Genomic DNA, 19,927 nt, shown 5'->3' on the forward strand with positions numbered 1-19,927 from the left:
GCCCGCAGCGGGAGGACCGGCCGCACACCGGACAGGCCCTGGACCTCCTGGCCCCCAGCTCAACGAGCCGGCCATCGGTTATTCAACAGGGCAGAGGTCATTTAAGCCATCAAGGTGCAGGAGAGGTGTTATGTAGTTGCAGAGAAGGTGGGTTCCTTCAGGCCAAAAGTGCAAGCTTGAGAGAGGCATTTGTGCTGACTCTGTCTGAAGATGATGAGCAGGCTGACTGGAAATGAGGAAGGACTGAAGAATGCCAGAAAATAATTAAATTTTTTTAACCCCAGTGGTTTTATGGATTCATCTGTTCAGGCAGAGGTTCAATGGATATGGCTGATTAACGCGGGTTAGAGCTCAGATGTGGAGGGCACCCACTGGGGTGCTGGGTACCAAAACCACCCTTGCACTCCGGGCTCCTCGGCAGGGCACGGGTACCAGCACGGTGCCTCCTCCCCAGCAGCAGGGGGAGATGGGATACCTTCCCAAGCTCCCCCAGAATAATCCCCCCAGACGCACCCCAGTCTTACACACCACAGCGTACCAGCTTCTTACTGGGAAAGCCTGACAGCCCTCATCATGTAGGGGCTGCTGATTTATCAGTACCACGCGTGGGTTGGTTACGGCAAGCCTCCACCAGACCAAAGGGATGCTACTACATATTTTCCCAAGGATTTCTGACAGCTAAGACCTCCAAAAGGAGTCAAACCTGTGGCAAAACCTCGTAACACTTGTTCCTCCCATTGTTCCAATGTTAGATGTGCATTAAATTAACCCCTGATGTCTTCTGTAGCTTTCTTTCCTATTAACCATCTAGTCAAGGCTATAGCTGCCAACACGCCCATGAGGACACATAAAAATACCCAGTAGCCTTGGAATATTTGACAGCATCTGTCACAAATAGAGACAGAGGGTGCCACATACAGCGGCATTCAGCAAGGGTTGTAAGTTTTTATTATAATGAAGTCAGGAACACGCTCGGCTGTTTCCATCACTGATCATTTTGCCGGTACGTGGATTTGCTGCATTTTAGATTTCTGCCCTTTTACAGAGCTTTGCAGAGCTTGGACTATGAGCTCGCACAACAGCGAACAGGAGAGGATCACAAAAAGACCTCAATTCTCACAGAGGTTTTAAGCACTAAAACCACTACTTGACCCTGGAAGCAAGCAAGAAATCCACCCCCAAAACACCTTTTTTTTTTTTTTTTTTTTAAATTAAAACTGCATGCTAATGAAGGCCTGTTTGATTTGGGCTGTGGCACGCAATTCAGTCAACCCAACCCCAGCGACGCTGAACACGATGGCAGGTATTGGGGTGGGAAGACAATAAAAACCGTATTTGCTCTCGACCTTCTGTAACACATGAGGGATGAGTGACACAAACCGCACAAACGCTCCCTGTTTTTCACCTCGTTCCCAGTGTCCAAGGCATCGGGAGCTCGCAGCTTTGCCAATTCCACCGCAAAGCTAAGAAATGCTTTAAGTCAGTGTTTTATCTAATCCTTTTTCAACCAAAGATATGAAAAATCAGTAGAAGAGGAAGAAGCTGGCACCAAGTGAGAAAATTCAAATTGTCCCTTTCCAGTTCCTTAATTCACATGTTAGGGGACAACCACAGCTGGGAATTTCAATCTCTGGAGCAATTAAAGAAAATTAAATTCAGGGAATGAGGCCTTACGCGCTCAAAGCTTCATTAACCCTGTCGCCTTTTAATTAAATATGTGCACACGAAATTTTAGACAGAGAAAGTATTTGCCTTACTGACAACGCTCAGTTTTAATGGCAAATCAGTACTTGCCTTTAAAAAAAAAAAAAAGAAAAGAAAAGAATACTGGGGTCATAAACTCTAGACCTCTCCAGCTCCACAATGGCGTTATTAAATACGTGGTAGAAATTACTGCCTATCATCAGCTCCCACTTAACGGGAACGTCTGCTCTCCCTCAAACACCCTAAGCTGCACTAGCAAAGCTCTGCTTTGGGCTCGCTTGAAGATTACAGGCAGCCCCACCAAGACCACAGATAAAATATGAGCCAGGATTTAAGAGCTCTACACTTACTATGATGAGTTAGAGAAATAAAGTTGGCTAGCTACAGCAGGATAGATTTTCCAGCCCACGGAGAAGAGATTAGAGTAGCCAGCCGCTCTTTTAAATACTGTTCATCCTTACAAAAGGCTCAGGCAGGCGCCAAAGGCGGTGTGTGGCTAGGACAGTTTAAAGGATAATCTTTGAAAAGGGATATTGTCAAGTCTGCCCAGCCTAAATATCCAGCTCGCTTTGTGCGAGTTACCATCTGACTCGCGAGGGAGTCCTGCTGCTCGTTGTGCTGGCCTCCCGGCTTTGTCAAGAACAGAAACGAAGCAGGCTACTGGTTTATCTGGATGCGGGGACCAAGCACAAATGGCTTTGATGCTTCCCCGTATTCATCCCCAAGCAGTGTCACCCCACTGACGCGCGCGCAGGCGGTCACACATGCTGGCACACAGAGAGGGAAGAAACACGCAGTCCCTTCCCCTGTCTCCGAGAGGCTAAGAAGTCCACCACCTTGAGCCAGCCACCTCGCCTAGAGATGTCCTCTCATCACTAGCAAGGAAATTGCTATGAGCCTCCCAGCTTGTGACTGGGGAGACCGTGTAGTGACGCTGGGAGAGATTAGGCTTCAGTTTGTCTTTTTTTCTTTTAAAGCATCTTTTTGGGAGTCGGACTTCAGTCTTTTGCCAGCACGCACTAATCAATTTTGTGTTTGTGTTTTATTGCTTACTTATGTATTTTTAGCTCTTCTAACTATTTTAAAGAGAACGACGACAGCATGCGTTTAAAGAGATTGCTTTCTCTAACTGTCACTTACCATAAGAGTCGATGTTTTACAGTAAATGACACTTCCCTTTTCACACTTGCCCCTCTCTCGAGAAGCAAGCTACCGCCACAGCACAACTGTTCACACAAGGCCTCCAAGGGACGCCGGACTCCTACGGGGATGCTCTGCCCAATTGAGTGAAGAGGCACAGCTCCATTAACCAGAAGCCCGACAGACAGGCAATTCCTTATGCCTACAGCAGCCCGCCGTTCACAGGTTAATTGCTGCATCCCCCAAATAACGTTCTGGTTCTGATTTCATAGCAGCTGTATTCTCTCACGTGGAGCATGGAGAGCCGTTTGCTGCTGTAGGATGCCCTTGGTACTACCAAGGACAATCTGAACACATCAAGTGTGACAGGCTCTACCCTGAATGCAAAAATAAACGCAGCCACTTACGCTTCCTGAGCTTTTGACACCAACAAGGGAAGGGGCTTCATACAACAGCGCCAGCAATGAAGAGCGCATGAATTTTGTGATGCTTGGAGTGCTACCAGGCAGAATACACCATATCACTCCATTGCTCCGCTCCTGGAAATTACAGGTCCATTAACCTTTTTGCGTTAATGTGCGAGAGGGTCTTCCCATCTGCAGGCAGCAAATAAGCACAGAGGACGCTCATGGAGAAGGTGCACGGGTATGTTACTGGGGGAAGGAGACTGTTTCCAATGCCAACCTGCTCGCACTAAGAATTCTGCTCCCCAGTTCTGATACTATTATGTTATGATGACAACGTTTCCTGACCCAGTTTCTCTCTTGCTCCTTATTCCTCTGCTACAAGTAGTAATTAGTAGTGTCAGTGTTCTGGCTGGACTGCTACAGGTCCATTAATAATGCAAGAGTAGTAACAGAGAGAGAGCAGAAGAAAAGAAGTTTGAAGGTTAAAAGCAATAAGAGAATGCATTTTGGGGGGCACTGGAAGGGGAGGGAGAAGGAAAAGAAGAAATGCTGGCCTACTGAGATTATAAACTATGTACTTCAAAACACATTGTTCCTTTCAGGTGGAAGTGGCGGGTGAGTCAGTCATAGTTAATTAGAAGATAATATGCAAATAAGAATGACACACAGAGGTGATTTGTACTAAATTAGAAGAAAACTTCTGCTTCACCTTCCCTTTCCCCCCGCTCTGAACTTGCTGCCTCACCACTTCATGTTCCCATTTCTCCGTTACTCATGTTTCAGAGGTCAGTGGCAACCTGGCATCCAACACACGACGCACACCGAAGATTCCTCTCTCCAGAGGAACTTCAGCAGAGCCCAGCCCGTACCTGCCCACCTACAGCCAAACCTTTAATGCCAGGAATGGGGCTCTTCCTGGTGCACCTTAACCTGAGCCTCTGCTGAAGCTATTTATGACATGTGCTCTGGACCTAAAACAGTGCTAGATTTGAGTAGGTAATCCAGCATCTCCCTGTGTTTCCAAGGCCAAGGAGTCTTCTCCAACACAGACAGAAGCTCCCCCAACTCAATAAACCTGCTGGAGCTGCATCCTCAACTGCATCACCTGGGAACACCACCCCTTTTCCTGCTAAGTCCAGCACAGAATAAAAGAAAAATAGGAGCCTAAAGGTTTGGTGTTGATTCCTCAGCTGTTTCTGTTGCTGAATGAACACTTATATTGATGATGGAAGGACTAAATTGTCTCCCGCCTGCCAGGAAGGCAGCTTGTTTGGGGCTGACTCCGGTCCAACACCGAAAAGCAGGCATCGCATCTTCTAAAGGGGCTGGCACTTCCCTCGTTTTCTTGAGGATTTGCAAGACACATGAGCTGACTTTTAAAGGTCATTTAGCAGAGCTGACCAGCCACACTATTTCTCCCTCTGCTTGGCATTTACAGCTTCCTACGTGGTGCCAGGCCTCTTGTTAGTGATGTATGAAACAAAAAAAAAAGCACGTGCTCTTTCCATTAGCTGAAATCACAGAAGTCTCTCCCCCTCGCAATATACATTCCAATATATCAGCGTATCGATGTTATTATTTAACTGCAGCGTAGCTCCCTCTGCCACTTAAGACAACTATTCTGAAGTCCTCCAGCACAAAGGGCTCAGATGACCACCCAGAAGGGATAAAAAGCCCGCAGGCTCATTGAGATGAGCTCATGAAAGAGTGGCAAAGGAGGAAAAAGAAGTGGGAAAGACCAGCTTCAGAACTGCAATGCTTTGTCAAAGAGACCTTTCAAGTATCACTTCCTCTGCAGAGAGGAAGTGAGAGGAGCTGGAGGTTCTCCGATACAAACAGCTTCCCCTCCACGACAATGATATAAAAGGATGGGTGTTTTTAAAAAGAAAAAAAAAAAAAAAAAAGAGAGAAAAAAGGAAAGCAGGCCAGCCCCGAGTACACTGTGACCAAATTAGGAAACAAACTCTACTGACAGCCTCCAAAATGGACATAGTCTGCAGCAGCCTTGTATTAGCTCAGGAAGTCTGATGACTGTGTCATCTGCTGAAATCTGTTTATGTGCAAACAGAAAGGAGAAGCAAAACACCTCCTTGCGCTCCACATGCCAGGTTAGGCCATCTCAGAGCTCTGGCCCGAAGCAGACAGTCATCAGCTGCCCTGACACAATGCTATTCAAAACCTCCACTGCTGACTCACGCCCCTCCACAGATAACTCTGCCCTGGAAACACGAAGGTACAGCCCGATGAGGTGTATGCCGAGAGTCAGGGTTTTTAAAGAGCATTTTTTAACTGGTTAGCTGTGGCAGATGAAGCTGAGGTTAGAGATCAGTGATTACTACGACAGGAATGTGAGGGGGAGGAAAGAGAGAGGGAAGATGTAGCTCCTTGACTAAGGTCAGAACAATGTTTTTAATTTGGCTTGGGAACAGCCTTTTTCCATCCTCTCCAACCTCCATTTCCACTGCGGCAGCAAAATGATAACCCTGCTTTGATGCTCGGCAAATACAAGTAACACCAGGCAGAGTTTTAACCTTAAATTCGCCCCTGCTGCCATGGCGGGTACCTGTACTGAGCTCCCGCAGCAGCCCCAGGGCAGCTTGGTGGCATCACTACCTGTTGTGAGGACAGACAAGTGACACGGACTAGGTTACTTCACCATTTAAAAATCAAACAAATCAAGCAGTGCGAGCACTCCAGTGGGTGCAGAGGTTTAGGGTTCCTCCCTGATGTTAGGGTGATCGCATTACAGTACTCCCTCTCTTGTTCCCCGTGTGAAATGGAAGAACGCCACTCCTCCCTTTCTCTTTCAAAGGGATGTAGGAGGCAAAGGCAAACCCTACAGCTCATCTCACCTGCAGTGGGGTCTCAGCCCCTGCTCAACCCTCAGCACTACTACAGCCTTTGGGGTCCTTCCAGCCCTGGCAGTTTGGCTACGGGACCACTCTGGTGACTGCCACGTTCGAGGCAACCAAGGGCCTTTAATACCCTGGCACCACCCGCCCAGGCTGCTCTTATCCAACTCCCCACGGAGTCCATCACCTTATCTCCAAAGACACTGTCACCGTACTTCTGCACTGACCACCACTGCCGTTCTCAGCGGCTCCTCTGCCTAAATGTTTGTCCCCAAGGAGAGACGGTGAGACAAGACTGCTGAGGCTGAAGTTTCCATCCCCACATGGAGTTGTGTTCAGCTTATTACCTCCGGACCTTTCCTCGGCAAAGGACAAAGCTATGAAGGGAAGACAGTGCTGCTACCTCTTATGGACCTGACAAAGTGGTATTCACTGGTCAGTAAACAGTGGGAGAATTGCTTTTTCACTGAATGGATATTGCTACATAAGGCAGAAAGCAAGCACAGGAGTAAGCTTTGTTGCTTGAAATTGCACCGACATACATGGTCTATTTTTAAAGGGACTAGTTTGAGTTCTTGCTTTCAGCAGCTTTTTTTTCCTTTTTTTTACCCTCTAAGAGAGGCATACCCCATTTAAACTGACCTCTTTCCTCAGGTCCGTTTCCAGGCTGGGCTTCACCCTCTTCTCCTCTGTCAGACTCATTTATCAAGTGAAGCATTTCCACATACCACTGCATAAATAGACTTGACCTTGTAAAAGCAACAGCACCTGAGCTCACACTGATGGAGTCTCTCCACCCCACCCCAGCAATTAACCCAGCCCAATCCTACCCTCTTTCCAGGTGAGGTGTTCTCTCAGAACTCCTACAGCCCCTTCCTATGTGTCCCAAGGAAGGGTGGCAGGTATACAGAGAAGGCAAGGAGTGATTTTGGGGTGATGACTGTCTCCTCTTTGGAAAGGGGCATTTAGGAGCAAGCTGCTGCCGGCATCATGCAATTCTTGTAACTGCTCCTGGCCCAGACCAAACATACACCAAAAAAACAAGCTACAGGAGTTCCCCCAGGGGAGACAACTCACTCCTGGTCCCTGGCTTTCCCTGGTGCTCCCTCTCAGCCAGGGAACAAGCTGTGGGTATCACCACCCAGCTTCCTGGGAAGCAAGGAGAGCCCCTGGCACGTGGCTTTCCCTTGTTCCCCTTGCAGCCCCCCCCAAAGGTAAGTAGCTTGCCCAGCATAAAGGTGGACATGAGATGTCCCGACTCTCAGCACTCCCCATGCAACTTTGACCCTACACGCCCCGACGGGACGGGCCACGTGGTTCAACACACTCTTCCTACACAGGACTGTACTTTTAAGGCTTTGCTGTACCAGGAGCACGCTCCTGTTATCTATCTTCCTTTAGGACTTGGCAATAAAATCTACAGGGGTTTTATCTGCCACCTACAATGACCTCAGCCCCACCTTCGGCCTTGGTCCCTCCCTCCTGCCCATCCCTTTGAGGAGAGATACGGAAATCACCGGCACTCCTGCTGCAATACTGCCGGCGATAGCATCGCCGCTCGCCCTGCCTGCAGCACACAGCACCGCCGCTGCAAACCAGTTTCAATGTCCTTTTATGGAAGAAAAATGAAAATTGCCTGCCCAGCCGCAGAGTGCCTCAGAGCTGAGCCGAGCTGACAGACGGAAACTTGCCATTTGTTGTGGTTTTGGCAGTAAGAGAGTGGAGCGCGTTCCCAGGCGCACCGCTCTTTTAAAAAGGGTGCAGCGAAGGCACTGAGCTGGAGGAGAACGCCAAGAGCTCCGGAGCAGGAGGTTTCAGGGATGCAACGCTGAGGAAGAAGATGGCAGAGTCATTAAAAGATGGTTTAGACTGTTCTGCTGGCCTGGACAAGCAGGAGACAGGCCTTTGGACAAAAGCACGCACAGGCAGAAGTGCTCCAGCCCCCCCAGTAAGACAAGTAGCAAGGTCCCCCCATACTGCATTTCCTTTTCTTTCTCATCCCAACAAATTCTGCTAAGCTGCATTCGCACAGACAGAGGATGGGAATTTAAACCCAGGAACTGGGCCTTGAGGTCACTGTCACCAGAAAGAAATTACAGGGGTCTGCCATAGGCGAGTGCCACCTTCGGCTCTGCTCTCCACTAAAGCTGTGGGGGTAAGCTCTAAGTAGCAATCAAATCCAAATAAGTACGCCCAAGGAAAAGCACACAGAGGACAGCAGTAAGAATGGCTGAACAGAGAATGAGATGGGGCCATGGGACCTTCCAAATGTTTGCGCTGCTGTCAGGAAGCTGAATGAGACAGCAGCCTTCAACAGCTGGGAAAACATGTTGCAAAACAAGGAGAATTAAGTAATTCTCCATATGCACATCCTACTCTGAGGCATTTTGGACAAGCTCAATTTCTCCAACCAGAACAATATTTTTTTCCCCATGTTGCACACGCACTCTGCCAGTGACAAATCTTGATATAGTTTAAGCCTAAAACCGCAGCGCATCTGGAGTCGGGCAGGGCAGCTCCGGGCAGCAACGGGCCAGCCTCTAGCACAGAAGTCCTGGGCCCTGTGGTATGTGCTGGATGACATCCTTGGAAGGCTGTGTCATCCCGAACACATTCCCTGCTGCTGGGTACTCAAATACACAAACATTTCCCCTTGCAACCTATAAAGCATTTGTAACCTACCTCTAAATCGCAAGCGGCTGCGTGCCCCATTACCGCAGCGGGTAGGGAGATCACAGGCACTGCAGTACACCCCTTCGCTCCTTCTGTAATTTTAAATCTTGTTGATCATGCACCAATTTATTCCAGCAAGGCCACTCACGTCAAAGTTGCTGCAAACCGTACAACGCGACTTACGCTCATTACCATAGGCTGTGGACGTAGCGTTAGCACCCTGCTAAGAGAAGCCGTGTTCAGACACAGCTCGCCAGCCAGATCCCTGTACAAGCTTAAACCTGTCTCACTTCCAACAGAAAATGGAGGTTAAAAGCAGCTGGGTGCATCTGTCCCTAGCCAGCACCTTGAAATCAATCCTGAGACATTCTAGCAGCTTAAAAAGAAGTCCCCTAAAACACCGTGTCTCAGTCCTGCAAATTAAAAAGTAGACACAAGGATTGCTGTGGCCAGAGCGCCTAACCCGAAGACAAAAAGGCCAAAAAGAGCAGAGATTTTCTGCATCTGACACAGGCACATCAATGCTCATTTTTTCCAGCGTGACAGTTCAGACTCCCAGCAGGCAAACCCCCTCCCTGAACACAGCCTCATTAACAGGGAGCACTAAGGAGCCTAAATGAGAGGGCACCTGCCCAGTCCGAGGGCGACGTGACTTAGCACCACACAACTGTACACCATCACTGCATCCAGCCAGCCAACAACACGGTACACTAAAGTAACAAAAATTTTAAGCTATGCAAAGGAGTTTTAAGCAAAAGTCTTGGAAATGCAATGCGGCCTGGCTATGAAATGCGTGTTGAGGGTTTCGAGCTCTCCAGCACCAGAGGGACAGCGCTGCTCCGTACATGCATTATTTCCATGGCAACGGCAGCTTTCGCCTCCCCATCTCTTGCTGGCTGAAAGCCCTGCAGTGCTTTGTGCTGAGACTGCAAAGAGGGGAGACCATCTCCCCCACCCGCCGCACGGCGCCGGGGAGAGCAGCGAGCAGCCCGGGAACAAAAAGCCTTGTCTTCACCAACAATAGGAGGTCCTGGGAGGAGGGAGGCAGAGCAGAAAGGATGGACTTCCTTTGCTGGTGGGAAACACGACTTCCCCCAACGTGCAAAAGTGCACACTCACTTCCCAGTGCTGCACAAGCCAACAAGCAACATGCGCCTTCCCAAGTTTTACCGAAATTGTCAGCTTTGCTTTGCTGGGTCAGGGGCACAGGGAGGAGAAACGGGCATCACTAAAAATGAGGAATTCCAGCGCCACTTCTACACAGGGATCCCTGTACAGAAGATGATGGAGGTTGACTGAGCAGGCTGGAAAACCCTCCTGTCACCGGGAAGCCTGGCTCCATGCGCGCTCAGCAACCTGTTATAGAGCAAAACCTCAAAAACAGGTCTGAGAAAAAGCCACCTCTCCCCCAGCACCAGTTCAGGCTGCACACACACAGAACGCAGCCGCTGGGTGGTTTGGGCAACATTTCTCCTTGGCTAATTAAACTTCTCCTCCACCCTGCAGTTTGTGATATTAAGATTCAAGCCCTGGCCACCTAACGAGAAGCCAAACTTGACGCCACACAGCTGGAGCCACAGCGGCCCTGGCAGATGGCGCGGGCTCATCTGCATGCTCTCCATGCAGCCCTTCAGCCACAGAAGGCTCTGCCCGTTGCTGAGGTTACAATTAGCCACATTTTTGTCCCTGCAAGGTGCAAACGAGTGGAACTACAGGTGAGATGCATAAGCAGTGACCTGGGTATGCCTAGAGCTCTTCTTATTATTGAGCCCAACATACATACAGCCAAAATGAAGGCTTCCAGCTGGTTCCCATTGCTCACTTTACAATACCTCCATAGCCAGCCCAAATATGAATCAACCCCTCTGCAAGTTTTAAAGGAAAGCCTGAGAGTATCAACGTGAACTCTCAAAGCAAGACAAAGGATCCAGGTGATGGAGCACAGAAACACAACAGGACCACCATCTGGTCCTCCTCTCCCCACCCTTGAAGAGCCTTGAGGTTTCAGGAAAGCCACATTTTGACCTTTCCCTTTCCACACTTCCCTTTGCTTTAGGTTCAGCTGTGCAAGCGCTGTCCTTCCAACCAGAGAGGGACTGCGTCCAGGATCAGTCATCACCACGGCTGAGGCTGCCAGAGGCACTGCTAGCAAAGCCAATGCATCCTCTCCAACCTCTGTAGAGTTCCCCAGATTAGCCCTTTCCTCCCTAAGGGCAACAGTTTCCTGCAAGCAAGAGCATTAACTGAAATTCTTCACTCTGGAGAGAGACAAGATAGCGGCAATATGAAGAACCACTGCAGCTGATGCTGTGAGACCACACCACATCCTGCTATCCAAATTCCTCACCCTTGACTTCAAATCCTGAAGTTGTTCAAGACTTCTAAGAAGAGCACAAAGCTACTCAGCAGATTTTCAGCTAATGAATCAACACAAGCTGTCCAGGAAACCAGAAATCCAGCCCCCTGGAATGCTGCAACGCCGGGGGGGTGGACGACAGACACAGGCAGTAGGCTAGGAAGGAAATGAAACAGCAAGCCAGAAGGAACGGAACATTTCAGCACTGACCCCTCGTACCACAGTTACTGTGCCGTATTACACATTTAAGGGGAAAAAAGTGGCTTCAATTCATTTTGCACAGTGAAGCGTTCATGTTCTTCAAGCCTGAATTTTGTTCTATGGTGCTGACATATGTACATTTTGAAAACAACTCGGTTTTTGCAAAAAAAAAAAAAAGTTTTATTTAAACGTGAATCAACATTGCCACCTAGCGACTCGCAACCCTCCCTGCTCGTGACACTTGGATCATCCATCAGAATCACATTTCTTTCCCAAATGCTAGAGGTGGATGTTAGCAAAACATACATGGAGATTAGCGATCTAAAAATGGAACTGTGCATCTTTCATAAGCAGCCTTCCCCTGCCAGTAAGTTCAATTTTCACTACAGAATGCGAAGTTCACTGCTGGCAACTTCGATTCCAAACAAGAATTTTGCTTCCTATTACTTTCTCAATACAGGGAAATAGTGGTATCGCATCAATACGAGAATCCAACGCTATGGCAGCTACGAGCATAAGGTTAATGCACTGGAGAGGAATTTCAGTGATTAGCAGAAATCTCTGCCGGGGGACAGGCAGTTCCCTGAATATTGCACGAGAATTCATTGTTGTGGCTAACGTTACGCAAGACGCCTTGTAGCTTCAGTGGGAAACACTGACACCGCACTGGCCTTGGCTCACTGGCACCAGCTGCAAGCGGGGTTCTGCATACATTCAGGAGACTGGGAAACACATTTCTAAGCTTCTATTTTTCCCCAGAACAGATGGTGCAGAAGTAGCAGCAGCGAGTTTTCCCCACTCCATCCCACCATTGGGCCGGACGATTCTCCCGTTATGGCTATTAGCAAACTTTGAGAGAAGCACAAAGATCTTCTGCCCTTTGAATGGACACATTTTAGTGAGCTCTTCAAACAAGTTTTTTTGTCACTTCCAACCGAATCTATATTTAGGCGACAGCATAAAAAAAAAAAAGCAGATACTAATTCTCTTAAGGATAGTTTGTAAGGTTGTTTCAGCTCATTTTCCAGAGGTTTCATTAGATAAAGGATTACAATTTGGTTCTATGCCTTTTGAATACCCAGCTCCCTGCTCACCTAAAACATTTCTGTACATGCAAGACAGCAACCTAAGGCATCTAAGGCTTTCTTAGCCAACGTCTTCCAAGAAAAGAAGGGAATACTGTTGTCTTTATCAATAGTGCCCTGAAATCTGTCTGTCCACACAATTTTATAGAATACCAGCAGGATCCAGCAAACACTTTGACTGCTGCCCCATGTAGCCACATTAGATATTCATTCACCTGCCACCAGGAAGGGTGAGTTGTCCTCCCAGCTCTCCTGCCCAACACTCCAGAAGAGACCAAATGGCAAGTATCCCCCAATTACCTTTCTGCAGCGGGGATTAGGGCAGCTGAACCGCTTCACGTCGTTGTCCAGTAGAGCTGGGAAGTTACAGAACGGACACCTGCAGCCCAAAATAAGATGCCATTAATGCAGAGTGCAAAACATTGCTGAAAACAGATTTAGTCAAATAGCTATGTAGTAGTTAATAAGGCTGCCAACCAAACGTCTGCCGCCAGGATGTGCTGACTGCTGCTTTTTTGCTCATATTTCTTCGATCACTTCCCTGTTTGCAATCAAAATATTATATGCTCAGCACTACTTTTGACCATGTAATTTAGAGGATCAGCACAGAGCTGGCAAGCAAGTCTTGGGGGAGACAAGTCTATTGAATTTTAATCTGCTCCTAGTCAAAGGCAGACCAACCTGAATAAAAACAGACCCGGGAAGGCAGAAGCCTGAATTTATAATACAGCTCTTTGAATGCTACCTATCTCATAGTCAGCATGCATTTAGGGTTTCAGGGAACAGTTTTCTACAACAATAAGTGTAGTCTGCACCCTCTGCTGGACACTTACCTGACAAGCTCATCGGCACAGGCAGCAGCCACCTCCTCCTCAGCTTTCCGCTCATAGTATTTACAGAGGATGTTCTCTGGAAGCACTTTCTCCAGCTCGCTGGTGGGGAACGAACACGTGCAACTGCCTTCCATGCAGCTGAGCTCTGACTAGGGTTGGAAGGAGAGAGCTCAGCTTCAGTACAATACTAGCAAAAATCAAGACTCAGTACCCAGAAAAATTCCAATTCTGGTTTAGTGCAGAGCCTTGCTTAGAGAGAACAGAGCTTAAGTCAGCAGATGCCTGCAAGAGAATAGGTTTGCTATGGAAAGAACAAGACTAGTTAATCAAACTGATCAGGCCTCAAACACTGGACACGGTGATGCTGTTGATAGCTGGGATCACACTTCACTCACTGCAAGTCCACTGCCACCACCTAACGGCCCGTTATTATTGTATGGTCTCTGCTGAGAGCTAGCACTCTGCTCAAGAACAGCACGTTGCATTCTTGTCAACAGCAATATAAAATACAGTTTGTATGTCTACATGAACTATAGATCCCAGACTACAAAAGCATCCCACAGTTTGATGATCATATCTCAAGGCAAAGGAGTACGCACACCTCAGAGCAGGTTAATAACTAAACTGGAGACTAAGACGGTTAGTAGCATCATAGAGGAAGCAACCCACAAATTAAGTTGGGATCACAGTGATATTATGAAGGACAAACACTCTTAGCTAAGAGGAGAGTGGCCAAGTCAGAGCAAAGAGTGTGTTCTCTGTACAGACACCATTGGTTTGTTAAGTAGAAAATAAAAGCCAGAGGAGCATAAGTTATCGTTGTTACTATGAACGCTGTGGAAAGTTTTCCTAATAATCTGAGTTGCTAAGCACCGAGCACGGAAGATGGACGTTAGCAAAACTGAAATCTTATTCAGCAAAGACCCCATTGCGAAGTTGTTGGCTTCACCTGAGGGTGAGACCGACTTGTTGGATTTGGATTTCAGGACACAATTCCATTCAAATATTTCCTGGGAAATGCAGTTACATCTGATTTAAGCAACAACACTATGCAAGCAGCACTGTGATCTCTCAATAGCAGCTTACCCATTTTCCCCTCGGGAAATTTCTCAATCGGGAAAATTCCCCAGTTAGGAAATTCTTACCTTCCCAGAGCCAAAGACTGCCTCCTCAGCGTATTTAATTAGGCACTCCTTGCAGAACAAGTGACCGTCTGCACACTGAGTTAGCTCTTCAAACGCAAACTCCCCGTAACAGCAGCAGCACTCTATCATCTGACCATCCTGCAGCCATAAACAGGGGTGTTAGCATCATCATCATCATCAAAACATCAATAGCTATAGCAACAGACAGACACAACGGCAAGCCATAAACAATGCCAGCATGAATTCTGAAAACGAGCAACAGATAGACACCGTTCCATTAGATATCCTATTTGCTGGTCAAAACTCACTAAGCACAACCAGCAACTCACTTTTAAGTAACTTAATATCTACATGTCCCGCTTGACAGGTTCCAAAAAGCTAGGGAACATACGGTGTTTTAATAATTCTTAGCTCACAGGCAGAGAAGCATCTTGGGTTTGGGAAGCTGCACTCGCAGGGAAGCGGCAAAGAGTACATCCCATTCATATGGGAAAACCAGGCTCCAGATTTGTTGCCCTCTAAAGGAACATTTACCCATCTGCCTGGAGAGACCTTGTCTCGGCCTCTTCACTGCAGGGGTGGAGAAGCTCGCCACTGTTGAAGGGTAAGTATGCCCATTTCTTCAAAGGTCCCACATCATCTCCAAAGTGTAAAGAGAGATAGGCATTGAGAACGAAAAGGTAATCCACAGCTGCTGAACTGATCTCTAACTTTTCTCTTTCTGTTTAAAGGGCAAGACCTGATTTTCAGGTTTTTAAAGAATCCTTTCTGCAAATGAGGAAGGCCTTTCTGCTGGCAGAGCTCCCACAATAGCAAATCTGTTTTAAACAGCCATAATGGTGGTAGCAAGAGCAAACTTGGTACTATTCTATTGCAATGTTTGTTCTGGCCGGTGAAGATACAAGCAGCAGTTGCCTGAATTACTACAGATCATTACGTGCATCAATACTGGCTTGCTGGACTCAGCTCTCGTCTACCTTTTCTAAAAGGCAGCCAACACAGGCTATGCAGGTTGTGCCACCTCAGCAAAAGCAGCACAGCGCAAATGCAGCTTCAGAAAAGCTCCATTCCAGAAGCCAAAAGAGCCTGTGAAGTAGTTAAGTACAAAACAGTGTCTACACGTAAGCTGAACTCAAGGAACCACATTATAGATACTGACCTTCTGATACTGCTCCTCATTCATCTGCAGAGCAAGAAGAAAGTCTGCATGCTGCAAGAGAGACATAGGCATCTGTATTTACACAACAGATAAAGCAATTTTCCAGCCTCTATGCTTTTTTACATTATTTCAAGACTTAGAAACCACCCTAGAAGGCACACTGTCTGCTTGCAGCATCACTCAGCCCATCCTTCCAATCCATTAAGCTATTTATGATTCAGCTAAAACAGATGGGAGAAGCAAAGGCAGCAAGAACAAAGAACCGATTTTATATTACGAGGGGCTGCTGGTTCAGGTTTCCATGGGCAGAGATGATCTCACCCAATGGGCCCCTCCAGAGAAAGCCCCAAGGATCATTAGCTTTGTGTTTAAAAGGAGACACTATCCATCTGCCTACGACACAAGGATCTTTAAGAAGCTACTTTAGAAAGGACTGTAGGTGCAGAGCTGTGAATTCAGTCTTTCCTCAGACTACGAGGGGAAAACAACACACCAGCGGGTGTTGCATGGTTACGCTTTGAAACACATGGTCCCCAGCATAGGACAAGATGTTCTGGAGACACAAGACTGCCAACTCGTGGAAGGCAGAGAGAGTGGACAGACTGCCTTGGGCCAGGTCATTATTAGCCACCAACACTGAGCTGCAATTACAAGCCCTAAAGCAGCAAAGAAGGCTACTAACGATTAGAGGAAAGAACTCATTAGCAGACCTTTTAACTACTTTAGAGCAAAAAAAGGTCCAGAACAGTGTTGTATCATAGACTATACATCGCCATTAGCAGATATATGAAAGGTTTTCAGCAGCCAAAAGTAGCGGCTATATATGTAAGTAAATACAAAACTCTGTGCTTTGTTTTTTCCTCCAAAAGCAAGTTACTTGGGAAGGGTCATACGTGTTAACAGGCAGTAAAGGGGCAAAGGTAGTCAGCTGTTCAACATTTAGTTCAGTCTCTGCATTTCTTTAAGAGGCAGATTCCCATGTTTAGGCTCAAGTTCTCTACAATAGTTGAAGTCATTTGCACCACAAGATCAAAGCAGCTCCTACCACTCACCTCTGCCATCTCTTTAACTTTCTGCTCGTAGAATTCCTGCTCCAGTAGCACCGGTGGGAGAAGAGAACGCTTGTCATAGGTCCTCCAGTGCCGTCTCTTATTCTCCAGGAAGAACATGCGCTTCTCAATTTTCACATCCCCTAAAGCAGAGTTAAAGACACCATGAAAAGGGATGGAGCAGCCAGAACAAAGCTTAAATCCTTCTTCCTGCACACACCACCATAACGTCAGCATCTCAAACAGCACTGTACCAAGCAGAGGTACTAATGAACATCTCCAAAATAGACAGCAGACAGTGACAGAAATGGCTGTTTTGGGACCCCATCCCTTTCCAAGAACAGCGCTTTCTGCTGCGAGCCAGTTCTGCATACAATAACAATGCAGAGAGCACAATACATACAGCTTGGTATTTACCTTGCTCAAATTTGAAGTCTATATATGAATACTGATTCATTTCTTTCCTCCTTTTTCGTTTCCCACTGGTTTCATGAGACAGCTCCTGCCATTTTTTGATAGCATCTGAAAAGGCCTAGAAAACAACATACAGACTTAAATCCGGTCTGTTCCTGGCAGAAAGCAGAAGCGCATACTTCAAATCAAAGCACAGGACAAGCATGTGCATAAGACTGATCCAGAGCTGGAAAGCCAAACACCCCATAATAGAGGTCCTCTTCCCTTTGCTCACCTTGCTGCTTTATGTACTCATAAAGCAATCGTTCCATAGAAACAAAAATAGTTGAACACACTTCACACCACCTCAGCTATTCACGCTAATACAGCTGGCATCCACTCTGATTCAACAGAGCTGGTTTGGCTTTTTGTTGTTGGGTTTTCATTTAAATAAAAAAAAAAAAAAATGTAAAAAGAAGCCCAAATACTCAGGGCTCTATCAAGCAAGTGAAGAGACGAGAAGTTTTTGTTTTAGTTAAGTCCTGGAATAGTAGAGAAAGAAGCTCAAGCAAGAGGAGTGTATCAAAGGAGTAGATCCAAATCAAAAACTTGAAGCCGCATTTACACTCAGTTTGTTGATACCCAGAACAAGTGTATTTGCAGCTCCGTTACAGTGAAACTCTTCTACAAGCAATACAGGGCTCATTCCGCAAGTCACAATAAGAAGAAACAGGACAGTGAGACTTGGGCTATTTTCAATTACGTGCAGTCAGTTAACTAATAGCAGCAGTTAAATGTTTTAAGATTTAGCTCAATGTCTAGGCTTTACTGGCAATTATACTGCATTTCAGCGGCGACGTACAGGAACACTTCGCAGTTTAATGCATCACCTACCATCAACCAGCTAGAGCTTCCCCAGTTCTCCTATTAGAGAAAAGTAAAAACTTCCTGCAGCATTCTGTCCGGCCAATAAATTTTGCAAGTCTACTAAATGGATTAATACTTCTTAAAAGGAAAGGAAGATTATAAAAAAAAAAAAAAACCAAACCATAACCACACACTAGCAGATGGTATAGTAAGGCAAAAGACATCGCACTGCTCTCCACAGGCACAGGAGATAACCGTAAGAAAGAAAACAGACTTGAACTGGAGAACCTTTCGCGTGATTGCATAGTGTCCCTTGAGTTCATGTAGCGCCCACTTAATGTCTTGGCTGCTCAGCATTTTGAAGTCTGCCATGAGGAGGTCAGCTGCCTGAATAAAGCACCGCTGATCGAGTGGGGCAAGTTTGGAAAAGTCGAAGTAGTCCACTTTAGGCACCTGAGGAGAAAATGCGAAATATATAATAAAAAGGTTGCTATGAAGAACGCACAAGAACACCCCAAACCACTCTTTCAGTGATCAGGACCTTCTGCAAGACCACCCAAAGTTCGGGTTACACAGCTCCCAGTTCTGAGCACGTATCTAACCACCAGCTCAGAGCTCAGCGCGGGTGTGAAGCCCACTGGTGCATGCACTGGTGTGGGTGACCTGCCCCACACTGCAGCTCTGCTCCTAGCAGGACCCACGCCGCATCGTTCAAGGCCATTGCGCGTGGCTGCACGAGACAGCGAGAGCATACGTTTAGGTTACTAAAAGGGGTGAACAACTTCATTGGCTTGAGGTTGAGAGATGCTTCCAAGAGTAGAAGGAGGTATTCAACATTTCTCTCTCTCAGGTCACAGCACAGCAATTTCAACATATTTAAAGCGGCTAAGAATTTTTGTCAAATGGACTTAAACAAAAACAAAAAAAAAAAAATCAAGAAGCTGTAGGGAGGTTGGCAGTTAGGAGGCTGAAAGGCAATGCCTAAAGGCCTCACAAGAGCAACCTGAGGGCTAAGTCTACTTCACGTAACAGAACGACCAAGGAATTCTTGTATTAGTCATCAAAATGAACACTTCAGATGTTCAGGCAGGCAAGGCAGAAGGTCTCACTGAAGGCAAAAGAGCAGACGTGGTGCAGCTACACAACAGGAAAACAGGAAGTCACCTTCCAAGCAACTAACTATTGCTATTTAACACCATCTTAAATGCACCCAGATGCCTGGGTATGGCTCAACCAGGCACTCTAAAAACACGCACTAATAGAACCAGACACCCCAAGATCCGCTCAGGTTGAACAGACTGGGTGGGAGGGATGCTGTAGATGAGGATACTCTCACTTGCCTTTGTCTCGTCTTGGCTGGCAAGCAGGCTGCTGCTGGGATTTAAAACCACTCTGCCTTTCTTCTTTGGGTAATCTGGATTTTCCAGAAGAAAGTTACAAAGTCTGAAAAGATAAATATAGTTATTTCAGGGTTTGGGAGCTCAGGTTCATTCCTCACTTGTCCAATTTTTAGTATCCTGTAATTACGAGGCTGGGCAGGCAAGTGCCAGCCTGCCCTGTAAGAACCAAGAGAGGTCTTGAACTAGAGCAAACTGAAAGTAAGTGTCTGAGAATTAAGTCAAGAATGATCGGCTGCGTGACTGCAGAAGGAAAAGCAAATAGATCTGTCTTTCGACAATTACGTTTACATAAGAGAAGCTTGTACGCAGGAGCTACTAACCAACCTACATCTCTCCATGCCAGAGGTGAGCAACCAGCCTTACTTCCCCACTCACACCCACGGGTAAAAGCCCTTTGAGCACACGTCAAATGCTGCACAACTAAGAGTCAAGATGCACTAACTTTCCACTTCTCTGTGATGAACATTATGAAGGCCATCAAAGAAAGAACAGTCAGAGCATTAACTGAAACTTGCCTGACATCTACTGCAGCTACTACAAACGCATCTATGGAAAAAGAAGCATACAACCCCCTACAAAACCTGTGAAAGGTTTCTCTCTTCCTTGATGGAAGATTACAGACTCAAATTTGAATTAAAGCCTCCAGTCTCAAGCTACTTTCCC

The 19,927-nt window shown here is 46.8% G+C and overlaps 1 protein-coding gene across 3 annotated transcripts in view; it reads right to left on the minus strand.

Annotated features, from left to right (window-relative positions):
- RNF216 (ring finger protein 216) overlaps positions 1-19,927 on the minus strand; it is an 82,760-nt gene that overhangs the window by 38,686 nt on the left and 24,147 nt on the right. For all 3 annotated transcript variants that reach the window (XM_054212049.1, XM_054212048.1, XM_054212050.1), the window contains exons 6-13: positions 19,205-19,307; positions 18,153-18,317; positions 17,022-17,136; positions 16,608-16,747; positions 15,556-15,606; positions 14,397-14,534; positions 13,252-13,400; positions 12,719-12,797 (exon numbers count right to left, since the gene is read on the minus strand). In XM_054212049.1, coding sequence (XP_054068024.1) covers positions 12,719-12,797; positions 13,252-13,400; positions 14,397-14,534; positions 15,556-15,606; positions 16,608-16,747; positions 17,022-17,136; positions 18,153-18,317; positions 19,205-19,307 — 940 coding nt within the window. The remainder of the gene's footprint in view (positions 1-12,718; positions 12,798-13,251; positions 13,401-14,396; positions 14,535-15,555; positions 15,607-16,607; positions 16,748-17,021; positions 17,137-18,152; positions 18,318-19,204; positions 19,308-19,927) is intronic.

Source organism: Rissa tridactyla, chromosome 8, assembly GCF_028500815.1.
Source record: "Rissa tridactyla isolate bRisTri1 chromosome 8, bRisTri1.patW.cur.20221130, whole genome shotgun sequence".
In the NCBI taxonomy this organism is placed as follows: domain Eukaryota; kingdom Metazoa; phylum Chordata; class Aves; order Charadriiformes; family Laridae; genus Rissa; species Rissa tridactyla.